The sequence below is a fragment of the Lissotriton helveticus genome, chromosome 8 (genome assembly GCF_964261635.1).
Source record: "Lissotriton helveticus chromosome 8, aLisHel1.1, whole genome shotgun sequence".
Taxonomy (NCBI): Eukaryota; Metazoa; Chordata; class Amphibia; order Caudata; family Salamandridae; genus Lissotriton; species Lissotriton helveticus.
Genome location: NC_136069.1, coordinates 451,432,874 through 451,453,316, shown reverse-complemented (window position 1 = coordinate 451,453,316; position 20,443 = coordinate 451,432,874). Strand labels below are relative to the sequence as shown.

The 20,443-nt window shown below is 42.5% G+C and overlaps 1 protein-coding gene across 4 annotated transcripts in view; it reads right to left on the bottom strand.

Moving 5' to 3' along the window:
- LRCH1 (leucine rich repeats and calponin homology domain containing 1) overlaps positions 1-20,443 on the bottom strand; it is a 758,040-nt gene that overhangs the window by 408,080 nt on the left and 329,517 nt on the right. For all 4 annotated transcript variants that reach the window (XM_078657325.1, XM_078657324.1, XM_078657326.1 and 1 more), the window contains exon 2: positions 17,528-17,672. In XM_078657325.1, coding sequence (XP_078513451.1) covers positions 17,528-17,672 — 145 coding nt within the window. The remainder of the gene's footprint in view (positions 1-17,527; positions 17,673-20,443) is intronic.

Here is a 20,443-nt window from a genome sequence, read left to right as displayed (position 1 = left end):
CGCGCTTCATTTAGCTTTCAGTTTCACTTAAACTCCTCCTTGCCGTGCCTTCACGTGCCCAGACAAGAGATGTGCACTCGGTTGCTGTGCGGGCATGGCGCTTCGGCACGCTTTCACTTTCTTTACAGCGTTTCCTAGGTCAGCACTTGTTGTAGGTATTTCAGACTAAGATTATGTCATCTCACATTGCGAGAAACAAGGACAACTTCATCCGACTCACAGTCCAGTTATTTTCACTCTATTTAATTAGTCAGGAGCACTGGAAAAATACACAATTAGCATTTCAATCCAACTTCTCTCTTCACAAAGCTGATCCGCCGCTTTACTGGAAAAAGCGCTGAAGTCAGCCTTTGGCAGGGCACAATACGGCTCAAAAGAGTGCCAATGCACCTGTTGCGCCAAAGGAAGCTGCGCCCCTGACGGAGACACTAACACTGTTTCATTGAGACATACACCAGCGGTATGTATTTTTTCTTAAACAAACCAACTCGAATGAGGCCAAAAAAACACAAAAACAGTTACATAACTGACATTTTTCAAATTTGCTGTAGCAGCTTATGGTAAATTAAAGTTTAAGAACATGTCCAACCTGGCCCCTGTCACCGATACTACTCCCACACGCTTGACAGGATTCGGAAGGACCTGCTGCCGGCCGCACGCACACATGTGTAGTCACGTGCCCTGAAGGCACCTGGAGCAAATAAGCCGGCTGCACTGACTCGAGCCTAAAGTGCAATTTAAACACCGGTCAAAACGTTTATGTTGTGGTAGCTTGTTTCTTTAATTCTCCAAAATGCACGGTGCCGCTGCCCAGTGGAAAAGGAGGACAGTTGGATTAAAAAGTCTCGAAATGTCTGCTTTTTGTACAACCGCCAAATGTGCAAGCCCCACCTCCCCCGAGAGCAGCTTACCTGCCACAAACACCAGCACCAACACCCTCCAGAGAAACCAGGGACGGCGTACCAATATATTATAAGCAGGGACAGCATGGGTTAATTTAATGTATTTGAGCAATATACCTCCACCTCCTCCCCCCACACAAACACCCTTTCTCAATCATATCCAAGTTGTTCCATTTCGCGAGTAGTTTATTCAGCCCTAGTTACATAAACATTCTGGTAACTTTTTTTTCTTTTTTCCTATTATAACACTAGGACTACAGGACCCATAATGCAATGAAAAGTCACAGGAAAGATTAACCCTCTGACGTTTAAATAGGGCAGCTTGCTGTACTTCAACTGAAAATATATTAATGTCAATAAACTTAGGCAAATTACCTTGGGTGGAAGTTTAAAGTTAATTGGCAGGAGGGACAGCGGGGTCTCGATCAGAACCAGGTATTTCTTAATGCACCAGACCTTCTTGAAGAGTGCCAAGAGGGTGGCCACGGCGGGGAGGGAGCAAGGCCGACAATGAGCAGCGGCTCTGACAGCGTCTCGTGTTTGCTGGTGTCAAACACGGGACAAGAAAGGAACTTGGCCGGCACAGCTTCCCATTCACAGGTTCCAGTCAAGTCACTCCCTCTGCCAAGCGTGACTTGAAGATGTGAAAGAGTTGGTGACGGGGGGTGTAGTCTAACCCGTGTGTGCATGCAGTCTCCACCTCCTGCTCTGTTTTTGTGTTACTGTCCAGCGTGGACGCTTGGTGGGCGGGTCACAGGTTCCATCTCAGGCGGCCAGACAATAGCAGCTTTCTCTGAGCTCGGTATAAACTAACGACCACAGAGGGGGTTCTAGCATTGCTCCTTTGGTACATCTTCTTTCTTAGGTGATCATTTCAGAGCTACACCCCTCGAGTTCTATTCAACTGCACGAAGTAGGCCCATGTCATGTGCAAAGGCAGTTTCTAGTCCTACCTTGTTGTGCAACAACGCTTTGCATTCTGGAACTTGTAGTTTTGTATTTCCCACTTTATTGCTGTCTGGGTCGAGGTGCAGCCGCTGCAAGAAGCCCCCGCAGCTCTACAGAAGTGTCAGGACCCGTGTGTCTGTACCTGGTATTATCCAGTCAGCAGTTTGAGGGCCTGGTCATTCTGAAACCAAAACACTGAAGTATTCCCTCGAATAAACTCCTCCAGGAAACTGATAATGAGGGCTTTGGTCTGCAGGCTCTTTCCCATTTTAATAATAATAATTGTATTTGTAGAGCCCTTGGTTGTTCCTACTGGAGCGTCCTTTAGGGGCTCTGCCATCCATATTTGAGAAGAGAGGAGAGACTTGAAAATAAAGGCTAAGCCTCGCTTTAGAGAGTGCACAGTAACGAATGCCGTTCATATGAAACGGACACAGCCATGTTTTCAATATTTTCAGAAAATGATTTCCAAAAACTCAGACCCGAGATTAACTGGTAACATGTTCCATAATCTTGAGGCTCGAGAACCAAAGGGGCAGCCACCTCTAGGGGTTCTTCTCACCAAGGGGACCTCCACCAACCTGGCACTGGTAGTTCAGAGACTTCGGCTAGGCCGAATTTGTGGGTGCATTGCCACCTAGTAACGGAACCCTGACTTTTTCACACGCTGTATTGTGCATGTGTGTGAGCATCAATTGTTGTACACTCATTTACTTTAGTGATATATGCAAACTCCACAGCTCCCTCTTCCAAAGGTGAAGGTCATTGGATTGCTCTTTTTAGCCAATGGCTGAGTGGGCTAATGGAAGGGCACTGATAATGAGAAAAGGTCTATGGACATACAGAAATAGTTATGATGAACTTATCAAATCTATCTTATATCCCTGCTCTTTCCCATTCTGAACTTCGTTTGCAGATTCTAAAGCACTTGAGAGAAGGAAAAAGTTTCACTGCGCGGATTAGGTTTTAGCAAAGATTTGTGCAGAACTTCCTGATACTACTGAGTATTGTGATGAAAGGAGCATAATGTCCACAGAATGCATGATGACATCCTGCACAGCTGCCTGGCAGACGTGTCATACACGTGTATGACAGGTAGGAGGCACATGCTGGTGGAGTATGCTCACACAGCTTCACTACCTTTTTGACTTTGCAGTGGGAAATACAGGGTGTGACTCATCTGGCAATGGTGGTCTTAGCAGCCATTCAGCTGGGTTGATTGCCTCCAAAAGTCGCAGACAATTAGCCAGTAGAGCACTGGTCCAGGATTTTTTTCAGGCATAGAAGCAGAGCAACTCTGATGTCAAGTTATACATCTCCTCAGTCAAGCAAGCATGTGAAAGTAGGCAGGATGTCTGGAGGATTCACAACATTGCTGGGAAAAAGGTGAAGTGGGTTCTCTGGACCACCTTGTTACAGTACATTCTGGCCTTTTTTCCCCAAAAACAAATGGCGTTGAACTCGCATATATATGCCTAAATGATATTATGGCCACATGAATGGAAGTCTTCCATGTCAAGTCGTTCATGTCTCAATAGGTTAATGGGTCAAATGGTTTATGCATCAATGTGTTTATTGGATTAATCTGTTGCACCAGGCTTGCTTTGTATCTTTTAATTGCCTCTTCGATAAGGGTTAAGGGAGTCTCTGGTTTGTTCCTAAATGCTCGAGGGGGCACTAACCATGTCTCACATGTGTCAACCTATACACTAACTCCGTTCACTTGATAAAATAGAGACATAAGATCGACCCATGGCATGAAGCAAGTGACTTGATTTTTTTGACAGGACTTTTCTGAAGATCTACAAACACTATCCCTTGTACTGAGATCTTGTAAAGTGCACTCTGGAAGCCACCAGGATGTCCCAGAGAAGCAACGGTGACTACAGACTAATTATTGAGGAACTATGCACTCAAATTGAGATGTGGCAGAGGGAGGGGTACAGTTTTCTCCCAATACTTAGGCGGTCTCTCTTTTGGGGACTCAGATGTGAGCTCCCAATTCGTTGGAGTAGTTTGAAAATGGAAATCGATGCGGCCAAGCTGCAACCTGTAGGACAACTGAGCATTCAGGGTAGTATCTCTCATCTATAGCAGAAACAAATAGGAGTATTTTGCAGAAAGGCATACAGGAACACCCCATGCAGCAATCAATCATAAGACTATCCCCAAAAGACCCAACCAAGCATTCTGCCTACCCATGATAAATTCATCAAATCTGGTACTGAAGATGTGGTGATCAACAGGGGGTGGGAGGCGTTTGTCACCAATAAAAGGCTTAGGAGGATCTTCCATTATAGCCCTCCCTGATGGATCTCTCAGATCTAGCTCAGGCAGTCTGCTACCATTGGTATGAAGTCCACCAAAGCAAACTGAGTGTAGGGGTTAACCATGTGATGTTATCCCAACCAAGGGAAGGAGAGATTAGATGAGTAAGATATTGCAAACCATTGATTGTTTAAAGTTGGAACAATGCAGCACAAATTCCCTGACTGAGCAGAAGAAAAGGAAGGAGAAGCATTAAGCAGAATTAAGGAAAAGCATTTAAAAGAATTAAACGATCCACAAAGGTATTAGGCTGGAATCCATGTAGCATATCACTAATGTGAGAGAAGACGTTTGTGAGCCAAACCGTTTGGTTGAATGCATGGATAGGTGCACAGTAGCAGTGCACAAAGCTCTTTCTTAAACAGATTTGAAGCAATTTCCTTCCCACCCTTAGGTACCTGGGTATTAACAAATTTGAGAATGGGAAGTAATCTAGACTAAATGTGTTAATACTTGGAAAGCTTACTTTATCTCTTGAAAAAGTAAAACATCAGGAATATTTGATTCTGGTAATAAATTAAATCTACACTTTTAATTTGAAGCAGATTTGGTTAGTTTGCAGCTTCTGCAGAACAAATGCATTGATTAAGACATCTGTGAAACTAAAGCACATGCTTTAACTCTATAGTAATTATATGATTTTACCACGTAAACCTTGTAAGGAAGTAACCATGAAGACAACAGATTTTTCAATTATGGGCTGGCATCCCTGTTCAGGCACTGGTTTAAAAATTGTGCCCGTGATACACTGACCATTGGTGTGAATGCTAGATACTGAATCCAGTTATTCACCGCTATTATGTAACAAAAATCAAAGTAAGCATCAGCAATGCATCGGTTTTGCCTATGTGATGACTAAAAAGCTGTTTTCATCAATCATTGTCCGGGGGTGGCGCAGTGGCCAGAGCTGTGACTTGAGAACTGGGGTTCCCTGTTTGAGTCTCGGCGGCTCAACATCCTGCGATTCTATGCAAATCACGTAATCTCTCCAGGGAATAAATTGTTATATAAATATGCTGCAAGAGTAAAAAGCAAAAAGAGGCAAAACTTTATGAAAGAATAGTTCCACCAAAGCGGATATTGACAGTATTTCGGCTATGGGAAACTGATATGAGAAGCAGATGAGGAACAAACATTGGTAAATTCAGGAAAATATGCCACAGCCAAAAGAAATGGAGGAAACGTAAGTAGCACGCACAGGAACCGATGAGAAGGCAGGAAAGAGAGGCGGCAGGATTTAAGTCACTTTTAAGTTTATATTAAAAACAATAGCTTTCTCAAGCACAGCGCAAACGCTGTGCAGGCGAAACCTAAAAATATTCGAGGAGGCTCTCATTTCATTGGTGGGAAAGAACTGAGTTTCTAGAGACACGGGTGAAATGGCAGAATGGTGGCTTATAGTCACATCAATTTTCATCTACAACACTTAGTTCTTCACAAACCCGAGGGAGGCAGGAGAAAGTTGGCAGTTATTTGTCTCTGACACTGGACAACTTTTCTCTCAGCTGCATGCCTGCAAAGGCCATTGGCTGGCAGGGGGATTCCAAATCTCAAAGATATGGCGCTCAGTGAGCTGTATGCTGCTCACTTTAAGCTTGCACAATCTATATATATATATATATAAACTAATGTCTGTCTGACTGTCTGTCTTTTATGCATTACTACACCATTCCTCTGATCACCATGAAACTTTGGGAAGTTCTTGAGTACACTCCCACTGAGGTTTCTGGCATACATTTTTTTAAATATCGCCCCCCCCAGGGCCCTCATAATCTTTCGAATACTGATGTACGCACAAGACTGAAAAACGAAAAATCGTGTATCCACAAGCACTGTAATAAATAAATAGAATTAAAACAGCATTCATCCGATCGCCAGGAAACTTTGGGAAGTTGTTCAGTACACTCCCGCAAATGTTTCAGGCATAAATATTTTTTAAATATCGGCCCCCAGGGCCCTCATAATCTTTCGAATACTGATGTACGCACCAGACAGAAAAACAAAAAATTGTGTATCCACAAGCACTCGAATAACTAAATAGAATTAAAACGACACTTTGAAATGTTTTCCATATTAAAATGAATACGTTTCAATAAAAATGACACAATGTAAATTGAATGTTATCATAACGAGTTTCCTTGAATTTCCTTTCTTCGGAGATCGCAGCAACGCGCAACGGGTAAGCTAGTTCAACAATAAAATATAGTTTTAGGTTATCCAGCTTCAAATATCATGTAGACTGGGGCATCCTCACTCTTATTTCTCCCTAGGGGGCATTTAGTAGCGCTAGCTGTCAAGATAGAGCTTCGCCATAGGGGGTCCCATGATCCCGGGACATTGATTCCTGTTCTTTCAGATACTGCCTCGCGAAACCACCACTGTGAAGGAGGAGGAAGCACAATGAATAGATACACTGTTAGCCAGAAACAGCACACCCGTGTTCCTCTATCTTTCCTACCCTTACTTGACATACCTCCTTTTGGTATCAGGATGGGCACTGCCAAGTTGCAGTTGGAAATATGCCTTGTTTCATCATAAGAGGAGAAACTACCACTGACAGCACTTATCTTTTAGAGGGGGATGTCCCTTCTGTACATTTTTCTCAGCTCACATTGGTCCTGCTGGTAGTCTGCACTCCTGGAATGCTTAGAGATGGGAGTCTGCATGGGAATTCCAACATATGAGAGTCCAGCAACTCTAATTCCAAAGTCTTTTGATGGCAACATGCATGTGTTCTCTATCCCATATTTTTAATAAATTCGCTCTAAAACAAACAGCTATCTGGGCTTTCCCATTTTAGTGTTTATTCATTGTGGATTTCAGTTGTATTTTTTACAGCGATTTTCAAACTTTGTTTTCAAAAGAAAGAAATTGAATATTACATCACTTATCGCCCGTAAAATCAAATAATTACTAACAACACATAACTTTTCAAATGACATTATTTGTCACAACATAGTGCATGGTATAGTGGCGAGTTATAATTAATATTGTCTGGTTAGCAAGCTGAAAAGAGTGTGTAGCAAAGTCCGCTACTTATTAAAATTTGAAGATGAAGGATAAATTGTAAATGAAAGTTATACCTATAACATTATAATTTTAAAGTTTGTGTAGTTTAAACCTGATTTTTATAGGGAAAATAACTTTACCTAACTATAACTAAGCTTTAACCTTTGTTTTTTCAGTGAATTTCAATTTGTTTTTTTAAATTTTTAATAAAAATGTGTTTCAAATAAAGTCCAGTTTCAGAAGTGGAGAGTTGTTATGTAGAGGGTGGTACAGTACAGTGGAGGAGAGTGTTGTAAAGTCTATGTCAGAGTGGAGTACTGTAGATTGGAATTGAGTAGAGTGGAGTGGAGTAGTTTATCGTACAGTAAAGTATATAGTTATATAGTGTACTGGCATGGTGGCACATATAGTGAAGTCAAGTATCTTAGACTAAAGCAGCCAGTTTTACAGTGGAATGGCATGTTGAGCAGTAGAGTAGGGTTTTGTAGACTGTGATAGAGTGGCATAGTGTTTTAGAGAGGAAGAGAGTGAAGTAGCGTGTCAGAGTGGAGTATCATCAAGTGGTGCGTCACAGAGTACAGTGGAGGATAGCGTCAGAGTGGAGTGCTGTATCATAGTGGAGTGGCATATCGTAGAGAGAAGTTGAGTGGTGTGACGTCGAGTGTCATACAGTGCAGCGCAGTGGAGCAGAGTGGAGGGGCATAGAGTGAAGAAGAGTGACAGAGTGGCTTAGAGCATAGTACTTTGTTGTAGAGTGGGGTTGCATACAGTCGAGTAGAGTGTTGGACAGTGGAGCTGCATAGAGCGGAGTATAGTACAGTAACATAGAGTGGGATAAAGTGTAGTAGAGTGGAGTATAGTGGCATGGAGTACACTGGAGTGGGGTAGTGTAGAGTGGAGTAAAGTGTCAGAGTGGAGTGGCTGTAGACTATAGTAGCGTGGAGTGCAGCAGTGTGGAGAGGCATGGAATACAGTTGAGTAAAGTGTCATAAATTGGAGTAGAGTGCTGTACTGTAGTGTTTAGGTGGGTGTCCTATAATATTGGAAAGTGATGTAGACGGCAGTAGTGTGGCATACAGTCTAGTTGTTTTTGTACAGTACAGTGTTGTAGAGTGGATTGACATAGTGTTATAAAGAACAATGGCAGAGTGGTGTACAGTGGCATGGCATGCATTGGAGTAGAGTGAAGTACTGTGTCAGAGTTGAGTGGAGTAAAGGGGGAATGCAGTGGCACACAAAGAGCTGCGTACAGTGTTGTATAGTGGACTCTTCTATCATAGAGCAGAGTGAAGTAAAGTGTTGTACAGAGGCATACAGTATAGTACAGTGTTGTACAATCGAGTAAAGGGGCATAGACAGGAGGAAGATGTGGCTGAGTGGAATGCAATGTAGTAGAGTGGAGATTCATAGAGTACAGTAGCGTGTGAAACAGTGGAGCTGCGTAGTGTGCACTGTTGTATAGTAGCGTAGAGTGAGGTAAAGTCTTGTACAGTGGAGTAGAGTTGAGTGGTGTAACGTAGTGTGGAGTAAAATACAACAGTGTACTGGTGTGTTGTAGAGTGACATGGCGTGGAGTGTACTGTAGGAAGTAAACAGTTATAAATTGGAGTGGGGTTTCGTACAGTAGAGTGGACTGCTGTGTTTTATAGAAAAGGGTTCTGTAGATTGGAGTGTATGGGCATCGCGTGGAGTATAGAGTTAGACAGTGAAGTGTACAGGGATAGAGTGGAGTAGAATGTCCGTGAGTCCCATGAAGTGTGGTGGACTTTCAAAGAGTGGCGGAAAGTGTCAAAGAATGGAGCGGCATGGAGCGTAGTGGTGTACACTATAGTGGCGTAAAGTATACTACCATAAAGTGGAATACATACAGTGGAATAGCGTACAGTAGAATATTATGAAGTGGAGTGTAGAAGATTGGAGTGGCATAGAGTGGAATAGCACAGAGTGGAGTTGTGTACAGTGGAGTGGTGTAGAGTAGGGTACAGTGGATTAGCATAAAGTGGGATGGAAGACATTGAAGTGGCGTAGCATAGAGCCAAGTAAACTTATCAACTGGAATGGCGTCTCATACCGTAGAGTGGAGTGCTGTGTCGTACAGTGTTGAAAACTGTTGTAGAATGGAGAAGAGTGTTTTACAACAGAGAATATAGGCATAGAGTTAAGTGCAAATTTGGGAAATAGAATGCACGGGGATAGAGTGCAGTAGTGTCGAGTAGAGTTGCATAGAGTTTACTAGAGTTTAAGTACAGTGGAGTTATATAGAGTGGCGGATAGTACACTGGAGTGGCGTAGAATGGAGAAGCATACATTGGAGTACCAAAAAAATGGAAGATCGAAGAATGGAGTTGCGTAGAATGGAGTGGTGTACCGTGGAGTGGAGTAGAGTGTAATAACATATAGTGTAGTAGCGCACAGTGGAGTGGTGTAAAGAGTAATAGCGTATAATGCAGTATCATACAGTGGAGTGGTATACAGTGAAGTGGTGTAGACTGGAGTATTGTGGGGTGGGAGGGGTGTAATAGCATACAGTGGAGGGGCGTACAGTGGAATACCAAACAGTAGAGGGGCAAAGAATGAAGTTTTGTACAGTGTAATAGCATAGCGTGGAGAGGCGTACAGTGGAATAGCGTCCAGTGAAGTACAGTGAAGTGGCATAGAGTGGAATAGCATAGACTGGAAAAGAGTAGAGTAGACTAGCGTAGAGTGGAGTAGAGTGGCATACAGTGGAGAGGTGTAGGCTGGAGTAGTGTACAGTGAAATGTATTAGTGGAATGGAACCATGTGGAGTGGTATCCAATGGACTAGTGTAGAATAGAGTGGTGAACCACTGGGGTGGCATACAGTGGAGTAATCATAGTGGAGTGGTATGTACTGGTGTAGAGTGGCGTAGACTGGAATAGTGTATAACAAAGTTGAGTACAGTGTAGTGGTGTACAGTGAAGTGGTGTAGACTGGAGTGGCGTACACTGGAAAAGGGTAGAGTGTAAAATCATACAAGGAGTGGCATATAGAGGAGTGATGTCCAATGCAATAGCGTAGAATGGAGTGGAGTGGTATACAGTGGAATAGCATAGAGTGAAGTAGCATTCAGTGGAATGGTGTATAGTGAAATAGCATATATTGGAGTAGAGTATAGAATAGTGGCATACAGTGCACAGAGTGGAGTGGCGTAGAGCGGAGTGTTGTAAAGTGGAGTGGCGTAGACTATAATAGTGTATAGTGGACTAGTGTACAGTGGAGTGGCATGTAATGGAGTGATGTAGACTGGAGTGGCATTCAGTGGTGTGGGGTACAGAGTAATAGCATACAGCGGAGTAGTGTAAATTGGAGTGGTGTCCAATTGAATAGCGTAGAATGAGGTGGCACAGAGTGGCGTGCTATACACTGGAGTGGCAAGGTGTTGAGTAGCGTACAGTGGAGTTTCATACAGTGAAATAGAGTAGACTGGAGTGCCGTACAGTAGAATAGCATAGAGTGGAATACTCTATAGCTTGGTATTGCCGTGGTACCACGAGCCAATAATTCAGCTAGGCATTTGTGATATTTTGGGCCATGGTATACCATGATAAGTTTGCAGTATACCATTGTACATGGTGATGACAAGCCAATATGTAATTGGGTAATGGCTGTTTTAGAGAGTGAAAATGCAGCCATATTGTTTTAAATACACTTTGTCTGTGTTCAGTGTTAGGGCCTTATATTTAGTTACATAGCAAGTCCATATCTATTACCACTTTACTAAAGTTGTAGTAGGTAGGGAAATGTATTTACTTTTTAACAATATTTCTAAGTAAGCTTACAACCCTCTACTGCTGTAGTGTCACAAAAGTTTGTGACGTTTCACAAAAGGACTGGGGTGACAGATAACACCAGGTTTAAATGCCTTATAAATTAAAAAATACTAACTCTACTTAACTGCAGTCCCCAAAAAGCATCATCTCTGCACCATAATGTATAATCCTTCCAAATTTCATGTAAATCCATTCAGCCTTTCTCGCACTACGTCAAATAAAAAAGTCTATGGAAAATGAATTGTTGGAAAAATGCGTTTTGGGTCCCTCTTATCTTCGCACCCTCTTAATGATTCACCACAAAGATTTGCATCATCTCAAATGTAGAAAATGCTATAGGTCTGGAAGGTTTTGTGATGATCTGTCAAATGAGTGGAAAGTTATTAGGGAGCTAATATTTGAAGAATTCCTACCTTTGGGGTTACTAACTATAACAACAGAGTCACAATCAGATTTAAAACGATTTCTTTCTTTTTATCTATTCAATCAATCAATCAATCAGGGAATTGTAAAGCACGCTACTCACCCGTGCAGGTTTCAAGGAGCTGGGGGAGGGGGCGAGGGGGCGTCAAGCAACTGCTTTCCATAGAAGAGCCAGGTCTTGAGGGTCTTCCTGAAGATGTTCAGGGAGGGGGCGCACGTGATGTCGATCGGGAGCGTGTTCAAGGTCTTGTCCGCGATGTAGGAGAAAGCTCTTCTGCCCGTTCTGGTTCTCTGGATGCGTGGGGTTTCGACGAGGGCAGCAGATCGTAGGTTTCACTTGGGTATGTGTAAGGAGATTCTCGCATTGAGGTATTGGGGCCCGGAGTTGTGGAGGCATTTGTAGGCGTGGGTATCATGAAGGTTACCTTTTTCTCGACTGGGAGCCAGTGGAAGTCTTGCAGGAGTTGGGGGATGTGTTAATGTCGAGGGATGCCGAGGATGAGTCTGGCTGTGGTGTTCTGTATTGTCTGGAGTTTGCGGAGCAGAGACTTGTTGATGGCTTAGAGGGCATTTCCGAAGTCCAGTCTGCTGTTTAAGAGTGCACAGGTGACAATCTTTTTTTATTCAGGGGGGATCCATTTGAAGGGCTTGCGAAAGATGTGGAGGGTGTTGAATGAGGTGACGGTGTTGATCTGTCGGGTCATGGAGAGGGAGGAGTCGAGTACGATGCCGAGGTTCTGATCATGGCCCATGGGCGTGGGGAGGCTTCCGAGGGCGGTAGGCCTCCAGGTGTTGTCTCATGCAGTAGGAGACGGTACGAGGACAAGGACCTCTGTCTTCCCAGAGTTGTGCTTCAGGCAGCTGCTGCTCAACCAGGAAGCGACATCCTTCATCCCTTCCTGAAAGTGGAGTCTGGTGTTGACGGGATCCTTGGTGGAGGAGAGGATGAGCTGGGTTTGTCGGCATAGGAGACTATGTTGAGACTGTGCTGTCTGATGAGGGGGGCTATGTAGATGTTGAAGAGTTTTGGACTAAGTGATGATCCTTGGGGTACTCCGCAGTTCATCTCTGTGGGTTTGGAGAGGAAGAGTGGCAGTCTGATCCTTTGGGCTCTGCCAGTGAGGAAGGAGCAGAGCCATTTGAGGGCAGTTCCCTGTATGCCGGCGTCTTGGAGTCTAGCGGCGAATGTGCGATGGGAGATGGTGTTGAAAGCTGCGGAGAGGTCGAGTAGGATCTGGGCGGCAGTGTGGCCTTGGTGGAGGAGGGTGCAGATGTCATCTGTGGTGGCAAGTAGTGCGGTCGCTGTGGTTTCTGTGGAATCCAGATAGGGAGGGGTCGAGAATGGAGTTATTTTCGATGAACTTTGTCTGGTGGGCGTTGACAGCCTTCTCTGTGACTTTGGCTGCAAAGGGGAGGAGGGAGATGGTATGGTAGTTCTTGACGTCCGGAGGGTCTGCCGAGGGCTTTTTGAGCAGGGGCTTGACTTCTGCTCGTTTCCAGTCGTCGGGGAAGGTGCTGGTTTCGAAGATGGTGTTGATGATGCATCATAGTTCCGGTGCGGGTGGCTCTGGGAAAGATGGGCAGAGGGCAAGGGTCCATTGGTGCTCCTGAATGGATGCCCTTCATGGTCGATTCCGTGTCTTCGGTGGTAGCTGGGGTCCAGGCAGAGATGGTGGGTTGGTTGGCGTTGTTGGAGGGGTGAGTAGTTTCGGAGTCCAGTGTTTGGTAATTGAAGTTGTCGTAAAGGGACATGATTTTCAGGTGGAAGTAGGAGTTGAGCTTGTTGCAGAGGTCCTCGGAGGGGGTGATGTCCGTGGCCTCACTGGGTGGTTTTGTGAATTCTTGGATGATGCTGAAGAGTTCCTTTGGGTTGCTGAAGTTGGTGGTGATCTTTCATAGGATGAAGGTGTGTTTGCTTGATCTGATACGTTTGTGGTATTCTGTCATGGCGTTCCTGTATGTGGTGCAGTCTTCTGAGGTTTTGCTGTTTCACCAGTTCTTCTCGAGACATCTGCAGGTGCGTCTGGATTCTTGGAGGATGACGGTGAACCAGGTGGCCTTTCTGGGGCGCTGTCTGTCAGGGTTGCGAAGGGGTGCAAGTTCGTCCACGCAGTTGGAGAGCCATCTGTGTAGTTCTTTGACTGCGAGGTTACCGTCGGTCGAGGTGGAGGGGGCATTGCGGTTGAGGGTGGAGTTGAGCTTCTGTTGGCTTTCAAACAAACAAAATCCCTTAGACATGGGTCAACAATGAAAAATAAACTTTATTCATGGTATTAATTGCTCAAACAAACAACGCAAGGCATCCTCCAGGTCATGAAGTTGCTTTACTAGCTTAGCCTCACAACAGCATAGTTTGCTGTGCTGCCACTAAAGACCGAACAGCCAACAGTCTGCATATTAATTCCTCAGAAGATGACTACCCTATGACCATGCAGAGCAGTAATGAACCTGGACAAGATACTACTACATTTATAAACCCAATCCTTTCTTGATATCGCGAGACAAAGAAAGGGGCAATGTGATATTGGTTAGCTCTAAAAGTGCACCAACACCCCACAATATATAATTTCCCAAGTACAAAATCTTCATTCAGTCAACCTTTGTCTTTTGTCTAACGAATAGAGCAGCAGGAAGGCGTGTAAAATTCTCACCAGTAACATTTTTATCTGCTGTAATCTAAACTTTATGGGGTGCAAACAAATCACCATCCATATGCATTCAGGACATAGACTGGAACTAGGCCACTGAAAAAATAGTTTGAGCACTGGGAAATGAGATAGGGAGGTGATGGAAACAGTTAAGTTACTTGGAAGAGCAAATTCTAGGAAACTGTACTTTGAAGGGAATTAGGAACAAGAAAAAAGGATGAGAGAGTTAACAGTAGGAATGGCCGATGGAAGGAAGAAATAAAAGCCACATTTTTTATGAGCACCAAGAAAACACAATTCCATGGTTTTGTATAAAGTAAAGAAAAGAGTAACACCGATAACTGATGATTTTACATCTTTTAAAAAAGTGAAAAACACTGAAAAAGCCTCATCTGAATTCACAACAAATAGAAACAGAAAACAGGAAAGCCAAGGAATGAGTTTATCGTTTGGAAAAATATTACAATGGATACTTTATCGCTGCAAGATTCTGCAAAGGGAACAATTATCTACTGCAAGCGACTGCTTAGGCATATTATAGTGTTATTCAGATAGAGCTAGGGGAACATTTGCTTACTATATGTTGCCAAACAGAGACTATATTAGGCAAATACAACACTAAATGGCCATAAAGAAAGGTATAGGATTTCCATACTCTTGTGAAACAGTATTGTGCTTTCATTCTTAAACCAGGCCTTGCTAGTTTTTTCCACAGAGAAACAAAGTTGAAAACTGGTATTGTTTAGGCTATGTTCATAATTGGTGCCACGTTGATTACTGAAGAGGAGTGGCTGAGAAACAGCACAAATGAGCAAAAGCCAATCAAAGGTGTCCAAAGTCATGAGGGATTGTAGAGTAACGCACAATGCGTAGGTGTTTGCAATGAGTTGTACATTAAGCTACAATGTTTATATCCTGTAAACAAACCTGTTATTTAATTTCAACGAGTGATGCTCTGCTGGGAATACTAAAGCATGAGGATAATATTAATGTATTTTTTAATGCTTTCACGTAGTTGAACACTTGCTACATTTCTGTTTTCTATTCTGGGGTCATTGATGTGTGTACCTTCAGTACATTTCTTAATCTCCTTTCTCTGTCCGGTCTGGGCTTTTTCCAGTTGCTTTATCTGGGACTTGTGTCAAAACGTTGTGGAATATGGACGTGTGTTCACCCAATGAAAGCTGCAGACTTTAACCTGAGAGTTTGCATGTATCTTACCACATGAGAGGCATGGATCTAAACTCCACAACTTGCTAACAATCAATTCCATGGCACTACAAATAGCAAGACAACTGTTTTGCTCCAGCATTGTCAATGCAAGCATCAACAGGTTGCAAGGCATAAGTTCCTCAACTATCACAACCTTCACTCATCTACCCACCTCCTAATTATTTGAGAGCAAATCCATTTGGGACACACTTTCAACCACCAAGGAGACTCAAACCACCTTGAGTTCTTTCAGTTTTACTTATGATGTAGCCTTCACACTGACAAAATCACCCAGCAATCTGAACAGGTACATGATGCAGAAATGTATCAACAAGATTCAGCTGTCCTTTCTCCACTGTCAGAGCCCAGCTAAATATTCATGTTGGATGAATTTCCATTCCCCTACTAAACTGTATAGTGAATTAAAGTACGGCTCACAGTCTTTAAGAAAGAAGTAGGTGTGAATTTTGACTTGACAAAAGATGGAACCATCCATCGATAACAAACTACTAGATTTTAATGACGGGTGGCACATATTATTGTGCACAATATAGTTTATCAGGCTCATTCTTGAATAGCCTGGCCAGAACAGAAACTAATGTCAATGTCATGTCATGGTCTGCATACGATAGAAAGGATGCTCCACCTCAAAAAGGAGCTTCAATCTACAGAGTGCGAGGAACTCCTAAACCTAGCTCTAAGATTGGATAGTTCTAGAAATAAAGAGTCAGTGAATGACAAAGTAAGCAAATAGAAATACATTTACAAAACACAAAAAACTACAGAGAAGTGTAACCAGTGCAGATTAACTTAATTCTTTGGCCTTTGGGTACAAAATGCAGATCGAAGACTTTCATCACATTGCCAATATTTGACAGATTGCACTAGTGCTTTTAATGGCATTTATACCTTCTTGGGGACAGTTGAATCTGGGATTTTATTTTTTACTTTGTTTCATTAGCAGTGCCGATTATGGGAATACACCTAGTATAGGCCTTCCACCCAAATCCCTCCCAAATAATAAATAGCTTACTTACTGCCCTTCTCAGCTTCCCACTTCACTTCTCGTTGTAGCTGCAGAGTGATCAAGATGAGTTGTACTGGTGTACAAGCTCCTATGGTAAAGACCTACTTTTCGGGGTTGCTGTTACAGTTGTAATAAATGTGCATGTAAGCATCTTGAAACATCACAAGCGTTTTTTGGTTCTATTGTGAACCTATTCTACACTCACTGTGTACAATGGATGGAGTTTTAAAGTTCAGTATAGGTTACGCACTAGCTGTATATTGGACATCTGCTATCTTTGGAATTAAGTGTCCCCAATATTTGATGCCACCAAGTAAGCACTAGCTAATCAAAGCAGGCGGTGACTCACTAAAACTAGAATCCAATGGTTGTCTTTCACAAAGGTGAACCCTGGAAGTCACTGAATGAGATTTTTCTTTCCTAAAAACAACAGAGCTGACGTTGTTCCCAGTTACAAGTAAGGTTCAAGTGAATGTACAGCAAATACTGCCTCAGAAACCCATGCTTTAAAATGGCTGAATACTAAAATACTGAAGCCAATGATATCAGCATGCGTAACATTATACATACTGTCAAGGTGATTAAACCCTGGAAATAGAACACCACTTCTAGATACCGCGATATGTTGGTAGTAGACACTGTGGAGTTGATTTAAGTAAAATGCTGGCCGACTAAAAAAAAATAATAATAATAATTTAAACTCTTTAAAATGAGTGCCTATGCAGTCAGTGGTTTTGAGTGAAGCTGATCTCACCATCTCAATGAGGTGGTTGGACTTCCACATGCAGATATAAGCTGCACTCCTATCAGTTTATCACAGCTGAATAGACTAGAAGCCATGGACTTTGTATTTCAGGAACTGATTAACCCCATTCCATTAATTTGTGAAACTTACAACACTGGCATGTTTCTTTAGAACATAAATGAAGCCCCATTATTACCCACTGACTGCTTCATGCTGTGACTGTACAGATAAGTATTTATTAAAGTGGCATGGATTTTCAAGGTACATGCTGTGGAAGGGGGCCCTCAATAGTTATATTGATTCAGAAGAGTAAACAAAATCTGTGTTTTAAAATGGTAAAGTCATTAATAAATGAAGCAACCTCATGAGACTAGAAGAAACCACAGTTGCACCATTATGTGCAAATATCTTGGCAGTACACTTGTAGATCTGAACGGACAAGGAATTATATTCGGGTTCTTTCCGGGTATAGTAAAAAGGAATTGCTTGCTTACCCCACATTCAAGTAAGTCAGCATCTGTAAATGTCCTATGGCATCAGGAATGCATTTGATGCAGTTGTGATATAGGTTCAGTGCTTCTAGCGACACAAAATGGCACACTTCCATTGGCACTTCAGTAAGCCTGTTTTTGGAAAGATCTGGGAAAAGAAGAAAGAAGATAAAGATATTGAACCAATAATATTTTTTCTAGTGTTGAATTAAATTATTATTTTTAAGATACATCATATAAGACAATCAAACATCTGTAAACAATGTAACATATTCCACCACTCTTCTTTCACTGTAATCTCCTTAACTTCTTTAAAAAAAAAAGTCACTTGATCTTGCAAAACCTACTGAGTTGTGAAGACCAGTACTTTCCCAGGTCATTTACAGTAAGGAGGGTGAAACCTATCTTTCAAAAAATGTAATGTGCAGAATCCAGGAGGGTCTGCTCCTCCTGATGCCCAATGACATGTGCTACATTCAGACTCCTGGATTCTGCCTCTTCCCCACCTAACGAGGGTTTGTCTCACACATTGTCATCTAACCAGCTTGGCCCATATGACATATCTTCTGGTTAACAAAAGCACCACAGCTTTCAATACAGGGTGTTTTGGTGGTTGGGTCATGGAGATTATAATGTCAGGGCTGATAATGATCAACTTCCTTCACAAGCAGATGACAAGAGGCGCTGTTTCACTGCTATGCTCACAGTGGTATATGTGCCCAGATTCACCTACCACTTAATTAGATTAACAAGCAATCAGTTACCACAAACAACCTCCTAGTGGAACCAATTTTAGACCATGATATCACTGAGGCTAGCGACTGTTGAAAGAGACTGGAATAAAATAGGTGTGTTGAGGGCAGAGTTTTGATGCACAAGAAGTTCAGACTGAGTCAACCCACAGTGGCTTAATTGGAAAGCCTCATCTGCATAACCATGGCAGAGCTGAGCATGGATTTAGATTTGAGTGAAATTTAGACGGACTTATTAAATAGAACTCTACAATTGATTGTTACCATGTTTAGCCACACCCTTCTTCTGAAGCTTCTGCTACCAACACGGTTGGTGAATTATCCAGGTCTATCGTATTGTCTCTTAGGGAAACAAATTGCCAATTCCTGATGATAACAATATTTATATTTATTATAAAATATAGAAGTATATTTATCAGACATAAGTACTACGGACATCAACTGACTGCAGCATTTCCTACATTATGTGAACATTTCTGTGGTGAATGCGATTTATTCAGCTGACTACTCAGTGCTACATCTATGTTTCTGGACTTCCCTTAGTTGTTACTTTCATTTGTGTTACAACTTGTGATTATCAAGTGATAGCCTTCCAAGAACAAATCTCAGAAGAGAAAATAAAGGGCAAACAACAATAAAAATGGCTTCTCCCCATAACTCCAGCCCCACCCATCTCCCAAGACTCTAGGATGATTTAGTTGAAGCCTAATCTGGGTGGAAAGTTATAAAACTAAAGCTTGACCATTATCAAAAGCCTTGGAATACCACCAGCGGTGGTCCAAATGTCAGTCCAGTTTATAGCAAGGCTACATTGTGCCCAAAGACGAGGCTTTGAAAGAGTGGCATAAGGAAACTTGAAGGGGACCCCCCTGCAAAGAATATGGAGGGGTCGCCTCCAGACTCAGCCAAGAGCTCTGCTAGGATGTATGACGTTAAAACGCATGCTTTTACCACGCATGCTTTTACAATGCGATTTTTACAACGAATACCATTACAACGCATAGCGCTTTGGGGTGCTGGATAGTGAATAGTTTAATTTACTATTCCAACTCCAGTCCCCGTGGACACTAGGGAAGGTGTTGGATAGTAAATTAAATCTATTCCCTATCCTAGAGCGCCCCCCAGCGCAATGCGTTGTAATGGTTTGCGTTGTAATGGTTGCGTCATAATGGTAGTGCGTTGTAAAAGTTTCGTTATACAGGCTGTTCACCCTCAGGCAAGGATACTGTGCTGAGGGGGTCCCCTGAAGCTCGGGGCTGCGGGGGCCTATGTTACACACCACTTCTTTGAAACTGAACACAGTGGGAGCGACTAGGCTAGAATACCAATACAGGTAAACTATGCCTTCAATGCACATCACTCTATTTCGATCACTTCAGTAGCAAAGTTACTGCTCACTTCCACCACTGGATGAATGCTGGTCACTTTAAGGGCTCTCTTAGAATCAGACGAGGAGGGTGTGGTTGTATCTTTGTGTGCATGCAAACGGTCACATTTTATTACAGTGTACTCAAATAATTCTTGGTAAATAAATATGTTTGAGCAGGTTACCTCTTTCTTCGATTACCAATATGGCTTCGCATTTGGAAGCAGGTCTTGCGTGGCAGATAGCCATCTAAGTGTGTATGAACTAAGTGGAGCCTCAATTGTGTGTTTGTGTTTTGACAATACATGCTCATGTTGTTTATGCCACAGCTTTTTCTGGCATGAGTGCATTTGTTAGAAAAAAATAACAGTAGCCTGATGTACGAATTAGAACATTGATACTCTGCTCTCACAATATATACGGTATTAAAATACAAATAATGTTCAATATATAATAGTGTCCGAAGCAATCATAACACAGACAGAGGTTGTGTTTTTCTCTCATAGTACTGCATTTCTTAAAGGCCGGTTTGAAACATGCATCCTTCTTTTTATTTTTATTTTTTATTTTTTTTATTTCAGTAGATTTTATTAAGAAAAAAAAAATTATATGCATCCTTCTAAATGGGTTTTCTGTTATCCGTGGTCCTCTGTTACAAAAACGAGAAGTGAGAGGTCTATTACAATTGGGAACATTTGTTTACTATTCAATCGTCTGGTTCCTTTCTAGAGGGCCTTTACAAAATACCAACCAAAGCTACCGGAAAAACTCCAATAAAAGGATCTTTTCATCCAGGCGTCT